The 21,712-nt window shown below is 32.7% G+C and overlaps 1 protein-coding gene across 4 annotated transcripts in view; it reads left to right on the top strand.

Moving 5' to 3' along the window:
* EXOC5 (exocyst complex component 5) overlaps window positions 1–16,395 on the top strand; it is a 50,406-nt gene extending 34,011 nt beyond the window's left edge. The window contains exons 13-20 of one of the 4 annotated variants that reach the window (XR_010380977.1): window positions 1,142–1,250; window positions 5,074–5,194; window positions 6,400–6,486; window positions 9,108–9,216; window positions 9,411–9,626; window positions 10,277–11,917; window positions 14,781–14,941; window positions 15,640–16,395. Coding sequence is in view for 2 of the 4 variants with exons in the window: in XM_031453774.2 (XP_031309634.1) it covers window positions 1,142–1,250; window positions 5,074–5,194; window positions 6,400–6,486; window positions 9,108–9,216; window positions 9,411–9,626; window positions 10,277–10,465 (831 nt within the window). In the remaining 2 variants the exon portion in view is untranslated. Of the gene's footprint in view, window positions 1–1,141; window positions 1,251–5,073; window positions 5,195–6,399; window positions 6,487–9,107; window positions 9,217–9,410; window positions 9,627–10,276; window positions 13,916–14,780; window positions 14,942–15,639 lie in introns of those variants that run through there. The other 3 variants (XR_010380978.1, XM_031453774.2, XM_064485978.1) reach the window with 3 other exon arrangements.
* The last annotated feature ends 5,317 nt before the right edge of the window (window positions 16,396–21,712 follow it).

Genomic DNA, 21,712 nt, shown 5'->3' with positions numbered 1-21,712 from the left:
CATCAGTGAGCAAAAGAAGGGGTGTGAGGGTTGTGGTAGAGAGACTGATGAAGAGTAAAGGTTCGGGTGGTATTAAGAAGACCAGGAAGGGAATTGAATAAAACCAAATTAGTATTTATAATTAGTGAAGATTTAGGGGATTTGAAGTGGGTTATACACTTCAACCCGCAGCTGTGTATATCAAATAACTTTACTCTGAGAGAGTGCATGAATAGAGACTACAAATAGTCAACAATCAATTGATAAATAATATAGGAAGCAGATATAAGAAGTTGAGGAGTGATTTTCTAACTTTTTAAGAGAGATTTATTTTTCTCAGCATAACTATTAATGATTCTTTTACTGAGTAATTAATCAGCAACAGCAACATTAACATCAAAATGAACATTTATTGCTGTGAACCTATTATGTCTCAAACACCATGCTAAAAATGCTTTAGATGCATTTCCATATTTTATGCTCACCTCAAGGCTAGGATGTAAATACTATTAATATTATTCCTACCTTGCAGATGAATAAATTGAGGCTTGGTGGGGTTATATAACATCTCAAGGGTTCACTCAGCCAAGAAGTGATGAAGGTGGGATTTGAGCCTGTTATATGTTTTAGTGCATCCATTATTGATTTCCCCATCCCCACCCTCCAATAAATAAAGGATCTTTTTTGTTTTAAGTTTTGCTAGAATAGCCTTTGTTCAGTTGGTGGCTCTCAAACTTCTTTGACCCTGACCCACTATAAGAAATGCACTTTACATGGCAGTCGAGTGTGCATTTATTATACGAATATGTGTGTGTGTGTAATGTTTTATGTATTTCAGGGAGACTACATTGGTTTTAATGTGTACATTAGACTTTATTTTCTATTGGTTCTCTCTTCTCTCTTTTTTTCTAGTCAAAGTCCACTAATGGATTGCATTCCAGGTCAGAAAAACATTGATTCAGTCTAAGCCAGGAGAGTTGTAGACAAATACGGAGCATTGTAACTATATGTATATGATAAAGGCATTTGGAGTGGCGCGGAAGAGGTTTAAGTTATTATTTTGATAGCTGAATTCTGATTATGTCTTATACAAAGTTGACTGCTTAAAAAAAAAAAGGTGACTTTTTTTTTAATGGTAAACTGAAGTTTTTTGTTTTTAAAGCTCTCTGATCCTTCCGATTTACCAAGGAATGCCTTTAGAATTTTTACCATTCTTGTGGAATTTTTATGTATTGAGCATATTGATTATGCCTTGGAAACAGGACTTGCTGGTGAGTATATTTGTTTGTGTTACACTTCGTGTTAAATTCCTTTGATCCTATTTGGTTAAACTGTGTGCATAATGTTTTATATATATTCAACTTGATGTGTCAAAAATCAGTTCAGTGCAGTGAAATGCTTTTTGAGCTTCTGTAATGCAAGGATTTGTCAGATACTGAAAGCTAAACAAAGACACAGTTCTCATATTGCTTACATTGAACAGGGCAGGATAAGCTACTAAGTCACTACAGTGTATGGCAGAATGTAGTGTACAATGCTGTAAGTTATGAAATGTCAAGGTGGCAGAAATGAATCTGATGGCAATTCTGGTTGAGGCAATTGAGTCATGTAAGATTTAAAAAGAAAAATCTTTCAAAATAAACTTGGAAAGGAATAGGTTCATAAAATTTTTTTTCTTTCACTTTTGGTCTTTTGGGTTTACTGGTATTCATAGAATAATGATTTCTTCCCTAAATTTCAGACCCATTGATCCATTTGCCCCCTTGACCTCTCACCTGTTCTGTGTGCATTTCAAATTTAATATATCCCAAATGAAATTCTTTATCTTCCACCTACACCTCTTCCTCTCCCATTCTTCCCTTTAAAAGGCTTTACTATTTGCTCAAGTCCCAAACCCAGGAGTTGCCATAATTCATCTTTTTATCAAACCTGATGTCCAGTCTATCAGCACATCCTGTCTGTATTCCAAACTTAGCTCAAATTCATCTACTTTTTTCCAGCTCCGCTGATGCCACCCTGATTTAAACATCATCATCTCTTTCCACTTCTGACTGGTCTCTTTGTACGCTCTTGCCTCTCCAGATAACTGACTCCATGTAACAGTCATATTATAAATCTAAGGGTCTTAAATTTTCTTACTTAAGACCCTTTCGTGGCTTCCAGTTACTCTTTGGGGAAAAACAACAACAAACTCTTTACAAAAGCATGGGTTTTGATCTGGCATCCTCTTATGTATTCATCCTCATCTCATATTGCATTTCCTGTCACTACCCCAGCCACTTTGGCCCTCATTCTTTTAACCGTATCAGGCTCTTTGCGCTTGGTGTTTCCCTCGCCCACAGTCCTTTTCCTTCAGCTCTTTCCATGTCTGGCTTTTCAATCTTCTGATCTTAAAGTTAACTAAGGTGCCACCTTTTTAGAGAGGCTTTTGCTGGTTGACCTAACTTAAGCAACCCTTCTCTCCCAAGCCTAGTTACTCATTATTTCATCATTGAATTAATTTTTTTTCACAGCACTTGTTACAATGAAACTTTCATCTGTTAATGTTGTCCTCACTCACCAGAATTCATTTTTTCTGCACATACTTATTAAGTGCCTATTCTTGAACTCACGGAACTTACATTCTTGTGGAAAAGATAGACAAATGACTAGTAAGGACAATGAATTTAAAAAAAAAAGTAAGGAATGGAGAATAGTAATAGGAGGTAGGATGGGGAATTCAGGGGGAGAGGGCTTTTTAGAAAGGACAGTAAATACCATATGAGATTGTTCGTATGTGGAATCAGAAAGAAAGAAAGAAAAAGACAGATGAACATAAATACAAAACAGAAACAGACTCATAGACATAGAATACAAACTTGTGGTTGCCAGGGGGAGGGGGTGGGAAAGTACAGACTGGAAGTTCGAAATTTGTAGATGCTGACAGGCATATGCAGAATAGATAAACAAGACTATACTGTATAGCACAGGGAAATATATACAAGATCTTGTGGTAGCTCACAGTGAAAAAGAATGTGGCAGTGAATGTATGTATGTTCACGTATAACTGAAAAATTGTGCTCTACACTGGAAATTGACACAACATTGTAAACTGACTGTAACTCAATAAAAAAGAGAAAAGAAAGGATGGTAAAAGAAGGCCTCTGAGGAGACATGAATGAGAGAGCTGAATGAAGTGAAGGAATAAACAGAATATTTGGAGAAAGAATGTTTTAAGTAGAGAGAAGAGCATGTAGGTTCTTGGAAGTAGGAATCTTACCTGTCTTAATTGCCATTATAGTCTAGCACCTAGGAAGCACATAGCAGATGCTCAAAAAGTTTGACTATACGTAACATCATTCCATACATTTTCTAACATTGATGCAAACTTACCCATAACTTAGTAACATTGTGGTTTATTCTTAGACACATTTTTTCACCTAGTTGCTCTCATGATGTAGATAAGCGTTTGTAGCCTGCTTCCCCACCGCCTTACAGAAGATACTTGACATCAAGTATTTAACATTTGTCATTTGCAAATAATCCACTATGGTCATTTGTACTGGGATAATAATATCCATCTCAAAGATGTGAAGATTAAAGAAGAAGATAAAAAATAACATGAATTTGAATCCATATGTTATGAGGGATTTGTTCTTTAGCTAGTGTGGAAGCTTAGCTTCTTCATTTTAATAGCAGTATTCACAATTTGGAAGGGTTTAGGAAATTTTCTGGTAGGATGAGAATGTCCTGTATACTTGTAAGTGTTTTCCATGCAGCTATTCAGTTAGTACTTACTGCTGTTGTTTCTAATGATTGTATAAAATTCTGTCATGCTTATATATTAGAGAGTTCACCATTCCCCATTATTAGACATCTTGAATCTTTTCAGCAATTTAGTGATATAAATAATGCTACAGTGAATATTGTAGAGCTTAAAGTGTTTTTCTTATTTTGAATTATTTTCTTTGGATAAAATTCTGAAAGTGGAATTATCAGATTAAAGTGTGTTATAAATTTTGAAAATTTCTATACGTATAAACTGTTTCCCTGAAGGGTTTTTTCCCACTGATTTACACTGCTACTGGCATGTGTGATTGTACTAGTTTTTCTGCACATCACTTAATATTCTTTAAAAACTTTAGTAATTTAGTAGTTAAAAACATTCGTAACTGTTGCCTTTTCATGTCTTTCATTAATATAGCAAGGATTAGTATTTTCTACGTGTGTATTGACTTTATTTTTTTCTCTTGTAAGTTTGTGTTGGAGCCTTTAATTTTCTTACCAATTGATGATTTTGTCGTTTGTGGGAAAATAAAATACCTTTGTTTTCCATTTTTAAAACTTTGAAAAAATCACCATCCTGTGAAGAGCTCTACGTATTAAACTTTTATTTTCTCGTTTTCTATGACTATTTTTTCTAGCCCTTCATGCCCTTTAATGTTAGCTAGAAACATAAATGTCTGGTTGGTAGGGACCTTAGAGTTTAATCTCTTACAAAAAAAGAGGAAACTGAACTCTGGAGAGGTCAGCTGTCTGTTTTGGGGTCAGGATGTAGAGTGACCTAAATACAATGCTGAAAATCAGGAATTTATTCTGTTAACAGTAAAGAGACTTTGAATATTTTTGAGGAAACAGTGGAGAATGTGGTGAATGAAATATGTTAAGTTTACATTATTATGGCAACAATATATAATATAAAAGATAGGGATATTTGAACTAGGATGCTAATAAGAAAATTATTTTAACTGTTATCAGAGATAATAAGGCCTAGTGATAAGAAAAAATAGTAGAAGTGTATTCATGGCTTATGTGAATCATTGGGCATAAGAAGGTGGGAAAGGGAAGGAGAAGGTATAGTCCAAGGTGATTCATTTATTGATTTTTGTTTGTTTGTTTATTGAGACTTGAGTAGGTGGTGAAAATTGGGCGTAAAAACTTTGGATGAATTTTATTAAATTATTAGCAAGCTTAATTTTACTCTTTGTCTATAAAGATAATTGATACAACAGTTAATTTTTTCATGTTACATACATAAAACCACATTCTGTTTTCTGTTGCTAAGATGAATTTCTTCAAGTATGATTCTAACATATACGTGCCTTCCAACTTTAGGAATTCCTTCTTCGGATTCTAGGAATGCAAATCTCTATTTTTTGGATGTTGTGCACCAGGCCAATACTATTTTTCATCTTTTTGACAAGCAGTTTAATGATCACCTTATGCCGCTAATAAGGTTTGTCAAATTGTCTGATTTTTATTGGTATTTTAATGATTATTATAGTTTACATATCTTTTTGTTAAATTTTTAAAGTAATACATGTTCATTAAAATGTCGAACAGGACAGGAGGATGTGAAATAAAAAGCCAAAAAAAAATCCTTTTCCTTCTTCCTTGCCTTCCTATTTTCTTTTCCTACTATAGTATTAATTTTGGTTTATTTGAAAAGATTGAATGTGTCAGAAGTCTAAATCTGATATGAAAGAGGACCTCTAGCTTTTACCCACTTGTTATAATAAAGAGAGGTACAACAAACATTTTATAAGATCGTAGGATGGATTTTGATGAGGCATTAAGTAAGGTTTGGTTTATATCTTCCTATCAATTTATGTGAACTTTTAAAGCATGTGAGGATTAAATAAGGTAGTTTATGTGAATATGCTTTATAAAATTGTATGTGTAGTACTATTATTAAGAGGGAAAATATTCACATAAAAGATAAAATTCTAGACATTTTGTTGTAAACATTGGTATGCCAAGAAATTATTAGTCTAGAAACAGTCTAAACAGTCTAAAAGATGAAGATCTCTAGTGATCCCTGAATCACATTTTGAATTTTACTTTTTAAAATAAACTCTAATGCCACACATAAAGAATTCACATTCCTGTTGGGGTTGCATATTTCTTAATATTTTGGGTATTTTTTGACATTTAGGTAACATTCAGAAGGCATATTTGACTACCAGGTTTTTTTGGTTGTTTTGTTTTGTTTTTTAATGTAGGAAAGCTAAATACAACTGGATTGGGTATTAGTCTCCAAATTTTAATTAGTGTAACTTACTACATTCTCAAGACTCTGAGTTTTCTTACTATTATACAGAAATTTAGTTACATTTAATAAAAAGGAAACCAAGTAATTCCAGAATTTCAAAATCACATGTTTATATTCTAAAGGGATATCTCCTCAGAGATGAACGTAGTAAGTCTAAATCTTCCTCTTCCTTCTCTTTTAACTGGTTTATTTTTCCTAGCATGACTAGTGTAATGAATTGGGCATAGTAAATACTAAATAGTTACTTTACTATTTATGTGCTTCTTGGATTTGTGAGCAAATTAATCTGTGTGTATGTATATATGAGAATACACATATGCATATGAAAAACTTTTAGAATTCTAAGATGACTGACGTGATTTTTTTTTTCCCCTTTAAACACTCAATAGCTCTTCTCCTAAGTTATCTGAATGCCTTCAGAAGAAAAAAGAAATAATTGAGCAAATGGAGATGAAATTGGATACTGGCATTGATAGGCAAGTTGTTAGTTTTACTATTTCTCTTGCATTTTTTTAAATTGTAGAAACACCATTATAGCAACATGAAAATAATTTTCAGAGAAGAAAAAAGTATTTTAATTCCACCATCCTGCTATAAGGCTCAATTTTATTTTTACATACTGCTTTCATCCTTACTAGAGTATTATTTTTATTGGATCCCAGGTTTATTACTTTCAGAAATCAGTATGTTTAGATTTATGTTTAAACCAGATTCCATTTAAAATCTTTTTTTGTAAATGCCCCCTACACACATACACACACACACACACACACACACACACAGATTTGTTCATTCTCTCTCTCTCTCTCTCTTCTCCCGCAAACTCCTTAAAAATGGTATGTAACATGAAGGACTTTATTTTCACTTAGAATTGTCAGTCTTTTATCTGAAATGCTTTAAAAAATAGACTAATTTTCTAAAAATAACTTAAAAAATTTTTTGTAATGTTCAGTGTAGTTAATTACCTGTTTATAATGTAGGGCAGTGGGTCTCCATCTTTTGAGATGATGGTAGGCTAGGCATCTATTTATTGATGATGATAATAGTTACTATTTATTAAGCATTTGCTATGTGTCTGTACATACAGGATCTTTACCTGTATTATTTCATTTATTAAGTAGTAAATACTATTTCCATGTTACAGATGAGGAAATGGAGGCTTAAAGAAATGAGATAGTTTCCTCAAGATCACACAGTTAATAATGGTGGAGTTGAGACTCAAATTACAAAGCCCATGCTACTAGATTTTGGACATACCTTTTTTATTTATGTAATTCTCTTTTCTATTCAAGAAAGCATATTCAAATGCAAGTTAGTTACAGAGCTGTTGTAAGGATAACCTGGAATCCATTCTAAATTCTGAAAAAGTAAATAATTTTTACATTACACATAGTAACAAACTTGCAACTCACCTCCCAGTTATTTTCTTGCTAAAATTAAGAACTACCATAGAGTATGTGATAATATGAGAAAGAAAAATAAAATTGAAGAATCAAACTGGAAAAAATAAGAAAGTTATAGAATTAATTACTGAGACTGGGCTTATTGAAGATTTATAAACTTAGAAGAATCTGAAAAACTGGTTTCTCCCGTTTTTAGTCAGGACCACATAAGATTATACATAGTCAGAACTTTGTTTAATATAATTTGAACGTGTGCCTTATAATCATCACTTCAAGAAGTATGTATTTAATCCCTAAGCTAAATACCTCTTGTTAATTAAATTGTGTATTCTTTCTTTGCCTCAGAATACCTGAAAATCATATTTGGGAGGTGGGGAGGTTGGATACATTAAATTTTTGAAAGTATAGAAAATATGTATTTCCTAGTTGTCTTCTCAATATATAGATAATTTCTTTTCATCATTTCATGTAAGTCTTAGTCTCAGTCTTTGCATTAGCTGTCTTATTGAAGGTACAGTGGTCTGTGGTGGTCTCTTGAGTCCGAACTTCTAATTCTCTTTTACCTGTGTACTGTGGGGCCAAGAGGTGAGGTCAGCATTTACCTGCATCCCTCCTGATATCTTCAGACCAGTGTCCATGTACTATTAGGCCAGAACCCCTTTGCCTTTGAAACTCACATCATCTTCCCTTTGTTATTGCTACTGTCACTCAGTCATTTATGTAAGTCCCCTACATTTATCTGGGCATCTGGCTTATCATTTTTCTTTTAAACTTGTTTTAGTGTATTCCCACTTCCAAGTGTGTGACCCATTCATTTTCTTTATCATCTTCACCTTCGCTACCTACTCCTGTTTCCTGTTAGACCTTGATATCATTGGTAACAAAAGCCTTGCGCCTGAATATCACATTCAGTGCCTGCAACCTCCTTTTCTTCCAACTCCATATACCTGTTTTCTGACCTGAGCAGGAAATCTAGCCCTTAGTGTCTTTGTCTTCTGCCACTCTATTATCCTTTTCCCAGCTTTATTTTATTCATTGTTGTGCTTAGATTGCTTGGTCCATCTTTAACTACTCCCTCAAGATTATCCTAGAATTCATTTCCTTTAACTATAACTATCTCACAGGCCCTAAACTCTGGGTCAGCGGAAACTCTTTTATTCCTGTAACCGGATGGCTGATGGCTGTTGGAGAGTATCACATAACTCACATATTGTTGGTGCTGTTGCAAACCCATGCTCCCATTTCTCAGCTGGGTCTTCAGTACCACGTGTTCAGCCTCCTGCTTGTCCTTAGACTGTGAAACTCATGTTCTTCCAAACTTTGGCCGTTCTTCTTAAACTCTTTATTTTACCCTCTTCCTGAATGTTCTCCAAATATAGTTGTTAAGGAAATAAATTAGTGACAGGCTTCTAAGATCTTTAAGATTTCCTCAAATAAAATAATGGGCAAATTAATCTTTGCCCTGCATTTTGAGCAGGAAGCTGATAAAACTAAGAGCTCTTTGATATCAAGACCTTTAAAAGAAGTACCTCAGAATTTACTTCATTTAAAATCTAAAGTAAAACAATAGTAAAACAGTTTTATGATGCCATGAAATTAAACAATTTAAATTTAATTTAGTATAAATAATATAAATAAAAGTAAATATAAAGTAAATTAAGGCAATCAAATATGTGGTATTCTCAATTCTGTAGGACATTAAATTGCATGATTGGACAAATGAAGCATATCTTGGCTGCAGAACAAAAGAAAACAGATTTTAAGCCAGAAGATGAAAACAATGTTTTGATTCAGTATACTAATGTGAGTAAAATGATTCAATATGCTAGTAAGAATATTTGCTTTAATACTTCTGTTAACATTTTCTTTGATGTGTCTTACTATGCTCCAAATTTTTTTCTTTTACACTTAGAAATTAAATGAGAAACTATATGTATTTTCTCCTTAGCTAAGTTGATACACATTTCTATGTAATAAGTATAGAAAAAATTTTACAGGCCTGTGTTAAAGTCTGTGCTTATGTAAGAAAACAAGTGGAGAAGATTAAAAATTCCATGGATGGGAAGAATGTGGACACAGTTTTGATGGAACTTGGAGTACGTTTTCATCGACTTATTTATGAGCATCTTCAACAATATTCCTATAGTTGTATGGGTGGCATGTTAGCAATTTGTGATGTAGCTGAATATAGGAAGTGTGCCAAAGACTTCAAGGTATGTATTCACAAATATCATACTTGTAAATAGGCTCAAGAACATAAGTCAGATCATTAAAAATGTGTATGAATTATAATCATTAGTAAAAAGTTTATAACTTTTGTAATCATTGTAGTGAGACAGCTCTAACGTTTCCTAACTGAAAATGTGTTGTTCCAATCATATTTTCAGTATTAACATGATTTTGCTGTGAACTTTATCTTAAACAAGCCCATATTTCAGTTCCATGGTCAAAATGACCTTATTAACATCCATAACTAATGTTGTATATATCACATACTAGGAAAATAGGTTCTTTCTTCTTGTATATCTCTCTGAAATTAGTTTCCCTTAAGGTTTAAATTATTTAAGAAAACTGCTAAATTAATGATAAATAGTTCTAGTCCACAAAAGTATAAATGATTATTACTATTGAAGATTATTGGTGTAATATGAATCTTTTCAAAAAGCTTATAGCATGTTCACGTAACATCTGAAGTATTTTGAGTTTTAACACTTCTGGAGCTTTTAAAAATTCTAATATATTGAACTGTCTAACATTAGTAAGTCCTGACTAACAGTATATAAGTGAGAAGAATTTACAAACTGTAAAACTAGAAATTATTTTGTTTCAATGTTATTTGTTTCCCTCTCTTATCTCAATTCAGATTCCACTGGTATTACAGCTTTTTGATACTCTGCATGCACTTTGCAATCTTCTGGTAGTTGCCCCAGATAATTTAAAGCAAGTCTGCTCAGGAGAACAACTTGCTAATCTGGACAAGAACATTCTTCACTCCTTCGTACAACTTCGTGCTGACTATAGATCTGCCCGCCTTGCTCGACATTTCAGCTGAGGTTGAATTTAAAGGGAAATGTGTTGTACTTCAGCAGGCCTTTGTTGATAGAAAGCACAGGAGGTTTCTTATGACACAACCAACATTTTATGGAAAAATGACTGTTTGGAAAAACAGCAGCCATACTTGCCCTTGAGATTTTATTTGAAATATGGACAATACTAACCATATTTTGCTTTTTTCCCTTAAGTTGAATTTTAATTCCCTTTTTGAACTTACAAATTTCAGATTCTGTTAAACTACATGTTATTGTCTTAATCCTGGAAAATGTTGGTGTTAGACGGCAAATGAGATCCTTACCAGTGTTCCAGTATGTCTTTAATATATTCCACTGAAAAATTTCAGCATCCTATTTTGCACTAATAATGGGTAAAATACAGCAAAACTGCATTTATTATTTATCATTTTTAATGACCTTTTCAGCACTGGTAATTGTTAACCAAGTTATTTTAGGTTTTCCTGAAGAACTTTTTACCTCTTTCAGAAGGTTAACAATTGGGCATAATTTCTGTAGTTGATTGAATTTTTTCTGAGGTACAACAATACTACTATTCCAAGAAAAATGTTATAAACAAAACTAAAATGATGAAATGTTTTATGTAGCTATTAGTGGTGGATCAGAGTACATCTGCTTTCTGGGTAAAGAAAACTTAAGAAAGTTTACAATTTCTTATTTGGTAAACAGATTTTAAGCCAATGCTAACAAGAAATTAATAAAACTACCTTATTTTATATATCACTTAAGATAAGGTGAAGGGCCTTTAAAGGACCATATTTATTCGTTATTTTACTGTTATAAGGGAAGTAAAAAAGTGAAGTATAGTCTAAATGGTGCATATGAGAAGTATTGACAATGTTTAGCAACAACGCAGTGCTTTAAGATTTCTACCCTTGTGCTAAACTGTAATAAGATGGGATGGCTAAACATGCAGGAAATCTATTTTCAGAGGAATTGGAAGTTGATAGCACGATATATTCTAAGTCTTGAGATGAGTTTTGTAAGTAATAGTTGCTTTTTAAATCTATAGTTTCTGTCATTGCCTTTTTCAAGGCATTTCTGAAGCGATTCCTGCTGAATATAGTTAATTGAATTGGCTTAATATGGTGACATAATAAATCACTTATAAAATTTTAAACATCAGTTGGAAATTTAGAAAGGCCTATACTCTAAGAACTGTAAACTTGCTCTGCGAGAATATGTTCTTAGCTATATGTAGTGTTTCAGCTTCTGTTGTGTTCATAGTCTTCCAGGAACAGATAAACTTTAATGTTCAACTCATTCTTGGCTTTTTTCCCCTTTATACATGTAGACTTTTTGGCCTAATTTTGGAAAACTACTTTTAAGAATGTGTTCATCAACTTTACCAAAACTTCCAGGTCCAGAACTAGCTACTATTTAAGTTACTATTGACTGGATTTTCTTCATTTTCTGTTTAGCCCAGTGTTATCAAGGTAAGCAAGAGAAATGAAGTATGCCAACTTTTATCAAAGCATTTTAGGAAATTGTGGCAGCTTTAGAAGGCTGTCTAGTTTTCTATTCCTTAGCCAAAGGAGAGCCAGAACAGGTTTTGGATGCCAGAGAAAGTCATATGCTTGTACTATTGCCATTTTAGAAAGCTCTGATGTGAATTCAAATTATACCTCTGTTACTTAAAGCCAACAATTTTAAAGCAGTAGTTTTATTGGCGACTTGAACTCTTTGTACACAGTGTCAATTTGTAAAAAAAAAAAAAAAAGGGAAAAAAATCAAATAAAATGTGAGAGAACATTTTAAGACTTCCAAATCAGAGAAGAGCTTCAATTATTTTGTTTGGATTAATTTTTAAAATGTAAAGCATATACTTGTTGCTTAGATATTTTGTTAATTATTATTTCCATGTTTGAATTCTGTGCAATATTTTCCATTATGTCCATTGACAGGACAATAACAAAGAAAACTCCTAAGTGAATACTTAATTTAGAAGTGTTAACATTAATGCTCAATAAACAAATTCCCTGCAATTGTTTTTTTTTTATTTCACTCCATTTTTACATTTTTAAGGACATCCATACTGAATTTTATAAATTATTTATATTTATATTTTTAAGATGATTTTTATTTGTCATAGCATAGGTCTTCTCACTTACCTTTTTAACAGAAAAATACTGACTATATAACCAAAATTAGGAACAGATTGTCTTTCTCTAAGGACAAAAAAATTGTTGTATAAAGCAATATGCATTCTTTGTATTTGATTTTTTTTAAGTATTTTTCATATTACTGGACACTACACAATTTTGCCCAAAATATATGGCTCAAAAGAGATGATCAGTAAGTAAAATGTTTTTCATATGCACATGGTAAAATTTTAGGTAGTGAAATTGGAACTTTGTATATTAATAACTTTAGTCAACATTTGAATAAAGAGAATCTACAATTTTCCATAGTTCCCACATGAGCTCACATGCAATATTTAGATAATGTTTTGAAGTTGAAAATGTGCTCTGAAACACTGCATTTTTAGAAAATGCAGAAACACTCAAAAAACTTGAGTGTATTGTGTTTTCACAAAATGGTACAGAAAGTGAAATACAGAACACAAGTTTAAGAAGGAAGTCTAACTTCTGTAAGTAATGATATTGAAAATGACAGTTAACCAAAATAAATGAATAGTTCTTATGAAGAATTATTAAATAATGACTGGGATGCATCTTTAGACAGTTGACTATCTGACTATTCCAAGACAGTTATTAGCCTCACTTTGAGTATCACCATGGTTGCAATCCCTAGCAGCTACTTTCTTGTTTTAAAAAGAGCTTCTAAGTAGGTTGATTTATTATATATTTTAGACATCCACTTTCCCCTTTGACTTTAAATATTTCACTCTCTGAATATCTGGCTTGCAGTAAAATAATTTAATTATCATCCAGTAGATGGATTCGAAGTGGAGAACTTACTGCTTTCTTAAAATGCCTTTTCCTCATCAGTGATGGTGAATGTTTACATGTATCTAGATAAAGAGATTTTTGTTCCTGAAATGCCACAAAACCCCTTAAGACATGTTTGACCACATGTGAAAGTAAGCAAGGTTCACCTGGTACATAATTTGTTAGTGACTTTAAAAACTCACTTATGGGAGTTTAACTTTTTTTTTTTAATGCAAAAATGTTTTATGTATTACCCATATATTGCCCCTTGACTCAGAAATGTGAAATGTTTTCTAGAAGCATAGTGATTTCTCCTGATTTGTTATGGAGAATTTGACATATGACGCCTTCTGTGCTTTCATCCAATTAGTTTAACTATATTCAGTTCCTGTAGTATTTCTTTCTGCTTGAGAAAGTCTGTCCTGAAATACATTGTGTACTTTGGAGGAAAAGAACAGTCCATATTGTTACTATAAATAATTCTACATAAAGTGAAAAAGGTATTTAAAATTTTTTGATGCATAATAAAGATAATTACAGCTACATTTATTGACTTAAGTCCCATGCACTGTGCTAAGTCCTTTGCATACTTTATCTCACTTGATTTCAAAGCAGCCCTAGGAGTAGAGTACTATTATCTGCATTTGACAGATGGAGATACCCAGCGCACAAAAAGTTTAAGTAGATCTGCTCAAGGTCTACAGCTAAGTAAAAGACTCAGATTGAAACCTAAATCTTTCTCACTCATCATGTTCTGTACGCTGTTCTCCTTATGTAACATTAAACAGGTCCTTGAGTTTGATAGGCTCATTAGTTTTGCTTAATCTAATGTCTTCTCTTTGGTTCTCTTTGTAGTGTTTAGATTATGAAGTTGATAGCCAAGGCTAATATCTAATTTACTATTGGACTTTTAAAAAATGTGTCCAGTATGATCTTACTTTTAAAATTTGGTTTTTAAACTTTTATAAGTGGTCATGAAATTTTAATTGAATGTTAAGTTTGTACTTAATAGAAATCTTTCCATCAAAAAGTTCTTTAGTGAGTGTTATTTTGCATAATCATAATACTGTTTCTCAGTAATAATTTTTGCAACAGGAAGAATCCAGGTATTTTGTAACATGGGAGAGAATGAAAACTCTACCTTGAAAGATATAAGGAAATCAGTATTTCTACCTTCAAAAACAGACCATTTTAATGTCATAAGTTTGCCAATTCTGTTGATTATTTAGTGCATTGGTAGTTTTTAAATGGCTAATGCTGGAATGAAAAACAGAAAAGTATACTCAGTGTTTAGCAATAGGTATCATTTTCATTTAATTAAAAATTGCATATTTAATCTTTTAAAAATTGCCTTAGCTTCTTAACTTTTATTCTTACCACTGATCAGTCTTTCTCTTTCCAAATTTAGGAGAGAAACAACCCTCAAATGTATATAGGAGAGAAACTTGACACATTAGAGAGCAAGAATTTTAATTGGTGATTTGGAGCAGCTAGATTGATAACCCTGGGCTTAACAAGATTGATATTTTAAAACTAGGCCCTGTATACTTTAACATCGTTACTTGGGAGGTAACACTAAACTTCAGTTCTTGTGACTAATAATACTTTTGAAGGGAGGGACAAGTGATTAACTATACTAGCTCATTTTCTAAGTGGTTTAGAAGTTTGCAGTCTGCTTCACCATACAAAGCCAATTTAAATATGAATATATCACAATCATACTCCATACAGCAAACAGCCTCAGAGAAAAGTCATTTATTCAGAAGACATAAATTTGCTCTAGACAGCAGTGATGCATTACAAATATATAATTATTTGCACTAATATTTGAGCAGGTGGAATGGATTAGAACATGGTCAACATTATGCTGCTGATAACATGTATTTTTCTATATTAATATGTACTGTGCAACATGTATTAAAATTGTCAATAATTCATTTTAGCCAAGATTACTAATATTTATATTACTGTGTTGAAGAGACAGTATCTAGCTGAGCCACTTTTAAAGTCTGAAACTGGAATTAAGTTTACTTTCAAAAACCACTTAAATTACTTTATAATCACTGGAAGGTCAATAAAATATAGAATTATCAGTGACTGGTGATTTAATAGGAAGAAGTATGGAGGGTTAAGAATAGGGGTACCTTTAAGAATAGGAGTAAGAATGTGGAATAAGTATATTAAGTTTAATTTATGGCTCAGATGAGTGACTTCCTTTTGTTTTCAACATTGGCAGTCTTAAATGAAGGAAAATGTCTTTCTTCCAGAGTATCTTCATATTAATAAACTAAGTCTGAAGACTGGATGGAACCAGCTCCAAGGAATTAATCTCCAATGGTGGACTTTCAGATTTTTTAGATTAAACTTTGAGAGGTAGGAAGCCTTCTTGATGCCCCTGTAATCATTAATAGTGCCTTTGAATGGGGTCATCCCTTTTTACCTGTCTATTATTTTAATCTTTATACTGTGAGTAAATTTGGTTTCTTTGAACTCTGGCATCTTGTTGTGACATTCTGTCAAACCTGCAGCTTTTTTGGTATAGAGAATATTATCCAAATAGAATCTGAACAATGCTGAACTAAACAGAACGGTGAAACTACCTCTAAGTATATTGTTTGCAAATGCTGTACCCTGTTTAGGGGATTCACATGAAATTGTGTGAAAATACTTTATAAGGAGTAATACTAGTGCTTCTATATTAGAATTCTTCAGTAGAATGTATTTTCAGTTTTTGCCACAAGGGGGAGAAGTTATTTTTATAGTAATACTTATATTTTTGTTTGATAAAAAATAGAACTCACATAGCTCCTCTCTATTAAACAGCACCTGTGAACACGTCACTATCCTAATAGGAAGAGTGTGTGTGTGTGTGTGTGTGTGTTTAAGATTCTGAAAGTCATGTGAGAAGAATTTCTGGGTGAATTAATGACACAAAACTAAACAATTTTGAAGAACATGTATGTGCACAGTGGACACAGGAATTGAACAGAATTCATCATAATTAAAATTGTTTTTTAGAGTTACATATCTCATTGAATTCCTTTATCAGTTCTTTAAGAATAATAAGAATCTATTTATTAGTTTTCCGCTTTCTGCCTTCTAAAGAAAAAATTTTGGAACAATCTCAAACTTACAGAAAGGTTGTAAATATTGTGCAAATAAAATTTTTCCACTTTGAGAGTAAGTTGCTGTCATGATGCCCCGTCACCCTGCAGTACTTCTGTATTTCCAAAAAGAAGGCATTCTCCTATATAGCCACAATACAACCATCAAAATCAGGAAATTAATACTGATATATTACTCCTATCTAATCCTAAGACCCCATTCAAGTTTCACCAGATGTCCCCATAACGTTTTTTAAGGATCCACTTCAAAATCATATGTTGCTTTAGGTTGTAGTTTCTTTCACTATGAAACAGTCCATCAAGCTTTCCTTGACCTTTGTTACCCTTGGCACTTTTGTAGGTTATAAGCCAGTTATTATGTCAAATGTCCCTAAATTTGGATTTATGTGTTTCTCCGTGAATAGATTCCAGTTTCGCTTTTTTTTAGCAGGGGTGTTGCAAAAGCAATTCTGTTTCCTTATTGTGTCCTATGAGGTAATGAACAATTTCAGTTTGCCCCATTTCTGGTGATGCTCATTTTTAGCACTTGCTTAAGGTACTACCTATCAGGCTTCTCCACTTTAAAGTTACTTTTTCCCTTTGTAGGTATTTTGTGGGAAGGCAGTTTGAAGCTATCTATCCTGCTCCTAATCAAAATTAAAATTTACTAATAGCAGTATGAATTCATCGTTTTCCAGTCAATGGATGATAATCTGTTAACTTATTTTGAATCTCAAATTGTCCCACATTTGGCCAATGGGAGCCCCTTTCAAGTTGGTGTCTGTGTCTTTTTGATATGTTGCCATCATTTTCAGAGTACTATTTTACTTTTGGGCACATAGGATTTTCCACACTCATACTTTTCTGCCCCTGCTCTGGAATTAGCTGTTTCTCCACCTTTTAGTGGAAATTGGTATTTAGAAGCCATAATTTGTACATGAGATGTGCTTATTATAATTGGGATGTCAGTGCCTCCGCTACTACTCAGTGGATGGTGCTAGGAGGTTTTATGTGTGTATGTACATGTATATGTTTTAAATTTACATACACATACACTCTCCTGTGTGACACTCTTTTCACCTTATTTGAGCTCCAATACCGTATATTGTGTATCTCTCCAGCACTCAGGAGGAAGGCTTCCTCCCTCCACTGAGCCTCTGAGACTTTGGTTTTAGGACAAAGTTGGGGGAATGAAAATCATTACAGAAAACATGTAAAGATTTTTAAATTCTAAAAAAAATCACTCATAATTTTATCATTCAGAAACAACTATATTTTGGTGTATTTTCTTTTATTGTAGTGATCAAATTAGTAAAGCTGGATTGAGGATGGTAAAGCGTTTATGCCAAAAAGATGGAACTTACATTTTGAAGGAATTAAATTTGAAATATCATGAAATATACATGTCCTTGCTACTATGAGTAGTTGTTAACTGATAAAGTACATAAGAGAATCTGATTTGGGGAATGGAAATCTTTCTATTAAGGACTGAATACCAATCGGATATTTTTATAATAAAATTCAAAGGAAAAATGATCATAAAATTGTTCTGTAGGCCAACAAATAAAAATATATTTAAGTAAGATAGACTTTATGTAAGAAAGGAGTCTGTAACAGGCTGGATTTAATACATGTTAAAATAAACTTCGCGTGAAGTAAGAGCCTGTGCATGGGTAGATTGCTCAACTCTCAGTTTCCTTGTTCTTTATGATCATGCTACGACTAAAATTTTATAATTCTAAATGCAGACATTCTGTTAAGAGCTTCTAGTGATATTAGAAATAGATTAGCTTAAGAAATCATGTTTGAGCCCAACTGAAAATATCTAAGAGGGGGATCTTCCCCCAGCGCTTCCAGCTTGCAGTGATCATACAACACTTTGACCAAGAGCTAAGTCTCTTGAATCAGACAAATGGCAGATGTGCATCTTAGCTTTGTCACTTGCTAATTATGTGACCTTGTGCAAGTGTTGTAAAGTGGGGAGAAGACATTTGTGATCATTTTTAATGCTCACCACTTCTGTCAGCTTTTTGAAGGTGTTCATAGTCTCATTGGGATCACCTCATTCACTCATTTTTCATCTGACATTTATTGAAATTCTGTCCTTCATCAGGTACTGTATTAGAAGTTAGGGATATTAATAAATAAAAATATCCTGCCTTCAAGAGGCTAGCCTAGTGAGAAAGTTAATGTATGGAACCAATTGTAGTATTCTGTAATAAGTGCTGTGATAGTAGCATGGAACCAGGTGCTGTGAGAGCCCACAGGGAGCTATTATTAAATTTGTGGGCTGGTGGGGAGGGTAGGTAATTAAAACTATTAAGGTTACCTTTTATCGAGCACCTGCTGAATGTCAGGCACCTTACTAGTAGTACTATTGTTATTGAGCTTAATACAGTGGGAGATACGTACTGTTTTTATCCCCGTTTTACTAATGAGGAAACTGAGGCACAGAGAAGTTGCATAACTTGACCAAGGTTAAATATCTAAAAATAGTAGAGTCAGAATTCTGACTATCACCTCAGGCTTCCAGAGCCAGCGCTTTAAGCACTTTGTTCTGTCACCTCTGAGATTTCACAAACGGAGGTTAGATTTCAGCTAGGCTTTTCAAAGGCAAGGAGCATTTCAGGAAATGGAGCATGTAGAGGGGCACTCCAGGTAGAAGTGACTCATACTTGCTTGCAAAGGTGTGGTGCATGAGTCACTGGTATATTCACTGAATGGGTGGACTCCTGTGAGTAAAGCTCAGGGTATGTGGTCTATCAAAAAGGCAAGTAAAGCTGTAATACTTGGGTCAGGGTTACTTTTGAGTCTTAATGCTGTGCTAATTGTTTAGGCTTTATCATAAAGATAATAGAGAACCAACTGTTTAATGATTAAGTAGGTGAATGACATGAACAACTGTTTAAAAAGATGGCTGATAGGAATGTGTGCAGTGGATGAGAGGGCAGAAGAGAGCAGAAACTGGGCTACTGCATTAATCTGGATGGTGAGGACCTGAACTACGGGAGCAGCACAGGAATGAAGAGGATGTGATGGACTCAGGAAACACTTGGAAGACTAAGCCAGTAGGGCTTATCTATTGTTGCTTATTGGATGTAGATGGCAAGGAAAAGAAGGAATCAAATGATTCCAAATTCTTAGCTTACATATCTTGGTGAATACCAACATTATTGACTTACATTATATACATTAGCAAAAGTAGGTTTGGGGGAATATCAGTGAGTGTTGGAAGAATATCTGCTTTTTCCCCAGGAGAATTTGGTTAAGGTCATGTAAAAATTTTAAAACTTAATCTTCATTCTTTCAGAAATACTGGATTATAGCAGAAAAAAATCTATTCTTTCTGTACAGCTTTGAAAAAGAATTATTTTTAAATTTGAATAATACTTTGATAAATGTCTAGTTGTTAAGTTTTTTTTTTTACTTAAACCAAAAAAAAAAAAAATCTAGCATTTTAGTGTATAGATATAATGGGTGGGCTCAAATGGAATGACACCAGTCCTCTAGAATATTTAAGTTGGTAAGTATGACTTCTATAGTTGGACTGTTTACATGTTACAAATGCCTTACACCCTGATTCCTAATTCCAAGCCAGAATTTTAACCTTTAACCTTGAGAATGTCAAGTATCTTCTGAAAAGACACTGCAGATCTAAAACATAGTTCCCAGCCATCATATTTAACTGTAATCCCAAAGGATACATGTTTATCTCAGGTTAGCAAAAATGATTCTTTGGCAATAGTATGTGGAAAGTGTAATTACAAATTATGGATATACAGGTTTTGAAAGCATGTTTTTGGATCTTTTGAAAGTTTGACATAACTGAGTTGTCTAAAATAGGCTATTAGTTAACTGGAGGATTAGCAGAATCCTCTAGATGTAATTTATTTCTGAATCTTAAAAAAAAGAACCTCATTGTCATCTTTATATTTCATATTCCTTCTATTCTGCTTTAGTAATTTTATTGATGCAATGAAATAAAATTATCTTCATTGTGATTACTGATGGCTTTGATCAAAAGAGAGCATTTACAGAATATTGAATACTTTCATTAACTAAGAAAATTATGGATACAAATTTCATTTAAATTTTGAAAATATATCAAGTAAAGATTTTAATTTTAATGCATATTTAACTGTCATCAAAGAGATATGTGCCTTTAAAATAGATATTAATATTTTTATTTTTCTATAAAGGAGATGATAAAAAAGTAAGTGATAGACACACATAACCAGGGAATACACATTCATTTCAAGTGCACGTGGAAATTTACAAAATTGACTATGTGTTAGGGCTATGATGTCCTAACAATTTTCAAAAATTTGAAATTATTTAGAGTATGTTTTGTGACCACAGTGGAGTTAAGTTAGAAATAAAAGTTTACTAAATTTTTCTTACACTTGGAAACTTAACAATCAATTGCTAAATAACTCAGGAGTCAAAAAAGTTATAACAGAAGTTAGTAAATATTTGAACTAAATGGTAAAAATACATTTTATCAGAACTTGTGGGATATAGCTAAAGCAATGCATAGAGAAGCATCCAAAGCCTTAAATGTGAATATATTAAAAAAGCAGGAAAGCAGGAAAAAACTATTTAAATGTTTCAAAAAGTTAGTAGAGCATCATATTAAACACATAGGAAAGAAGGAAAATAACAAAATAATAAAATATGAAACAGGAAAGAGGATCAAAGAAAACAAAATTTGATTTTTTTGTAAAGACTAATGAAACTGATAAACCTCTGCAAGACTGATCAAGTGAAAAAAGAGCATAAATAGTATCTCAGGAAAGAAGAGGGAAATTCTATACATGTTCTGCAGACGTTAAAAGAACGAAAGGTTAATATTACCAACTCTTTGCCAATAAACTTTAAAAAAATGGGTTAAGGTTATACTTCAAAAATTTTAAAAAACTTAACACTAATAAGGGAAAATAGAAAAACTTAACACTGATATGGTGAAATAGAAAATATTAACAATTCTATATCTTTTAAAAATAATGATTCCATAATTAAAGACTTTCCTGTGAAGAAAACTTAGGTTCAGATGACTTCCTTGATTAGTAATGATAAAATACTGAAAGCTGTCTTCCTGAGATCAGTAAATGCTTGCCATCGCCACTTTTGTTTAACATTGTATGGAGATCCTAGCAGATACAGTAATGTAAGAAAAAGAATTATAAGGCAGAAAGGAAGAAATAAATCTCACTATTTGCAGGTGTCGTGATTGTGT

The sequence above is a fragment of the Camelus dromedarius genome, chromosome 5 (genome assembly GCF_036321535.1).
Source record: "Camelus dromedarius isolate mCamDro1 chromosome 5, mCamDro1.pat, whole genome shotgun sequence".
NCBI classification, from domain to species: domain Eukaryota; kingdom Metazoa; phylum Chordata; class Mammalia; order Artiodactyla; family Camelidae; genus Camelus; species Camelus dromedarius.
The sequence above is the reverse complement of the archived record's forward strand: the minus strand, read 5'-3'. Positions and strand labels throughout refer to the sequence as shown.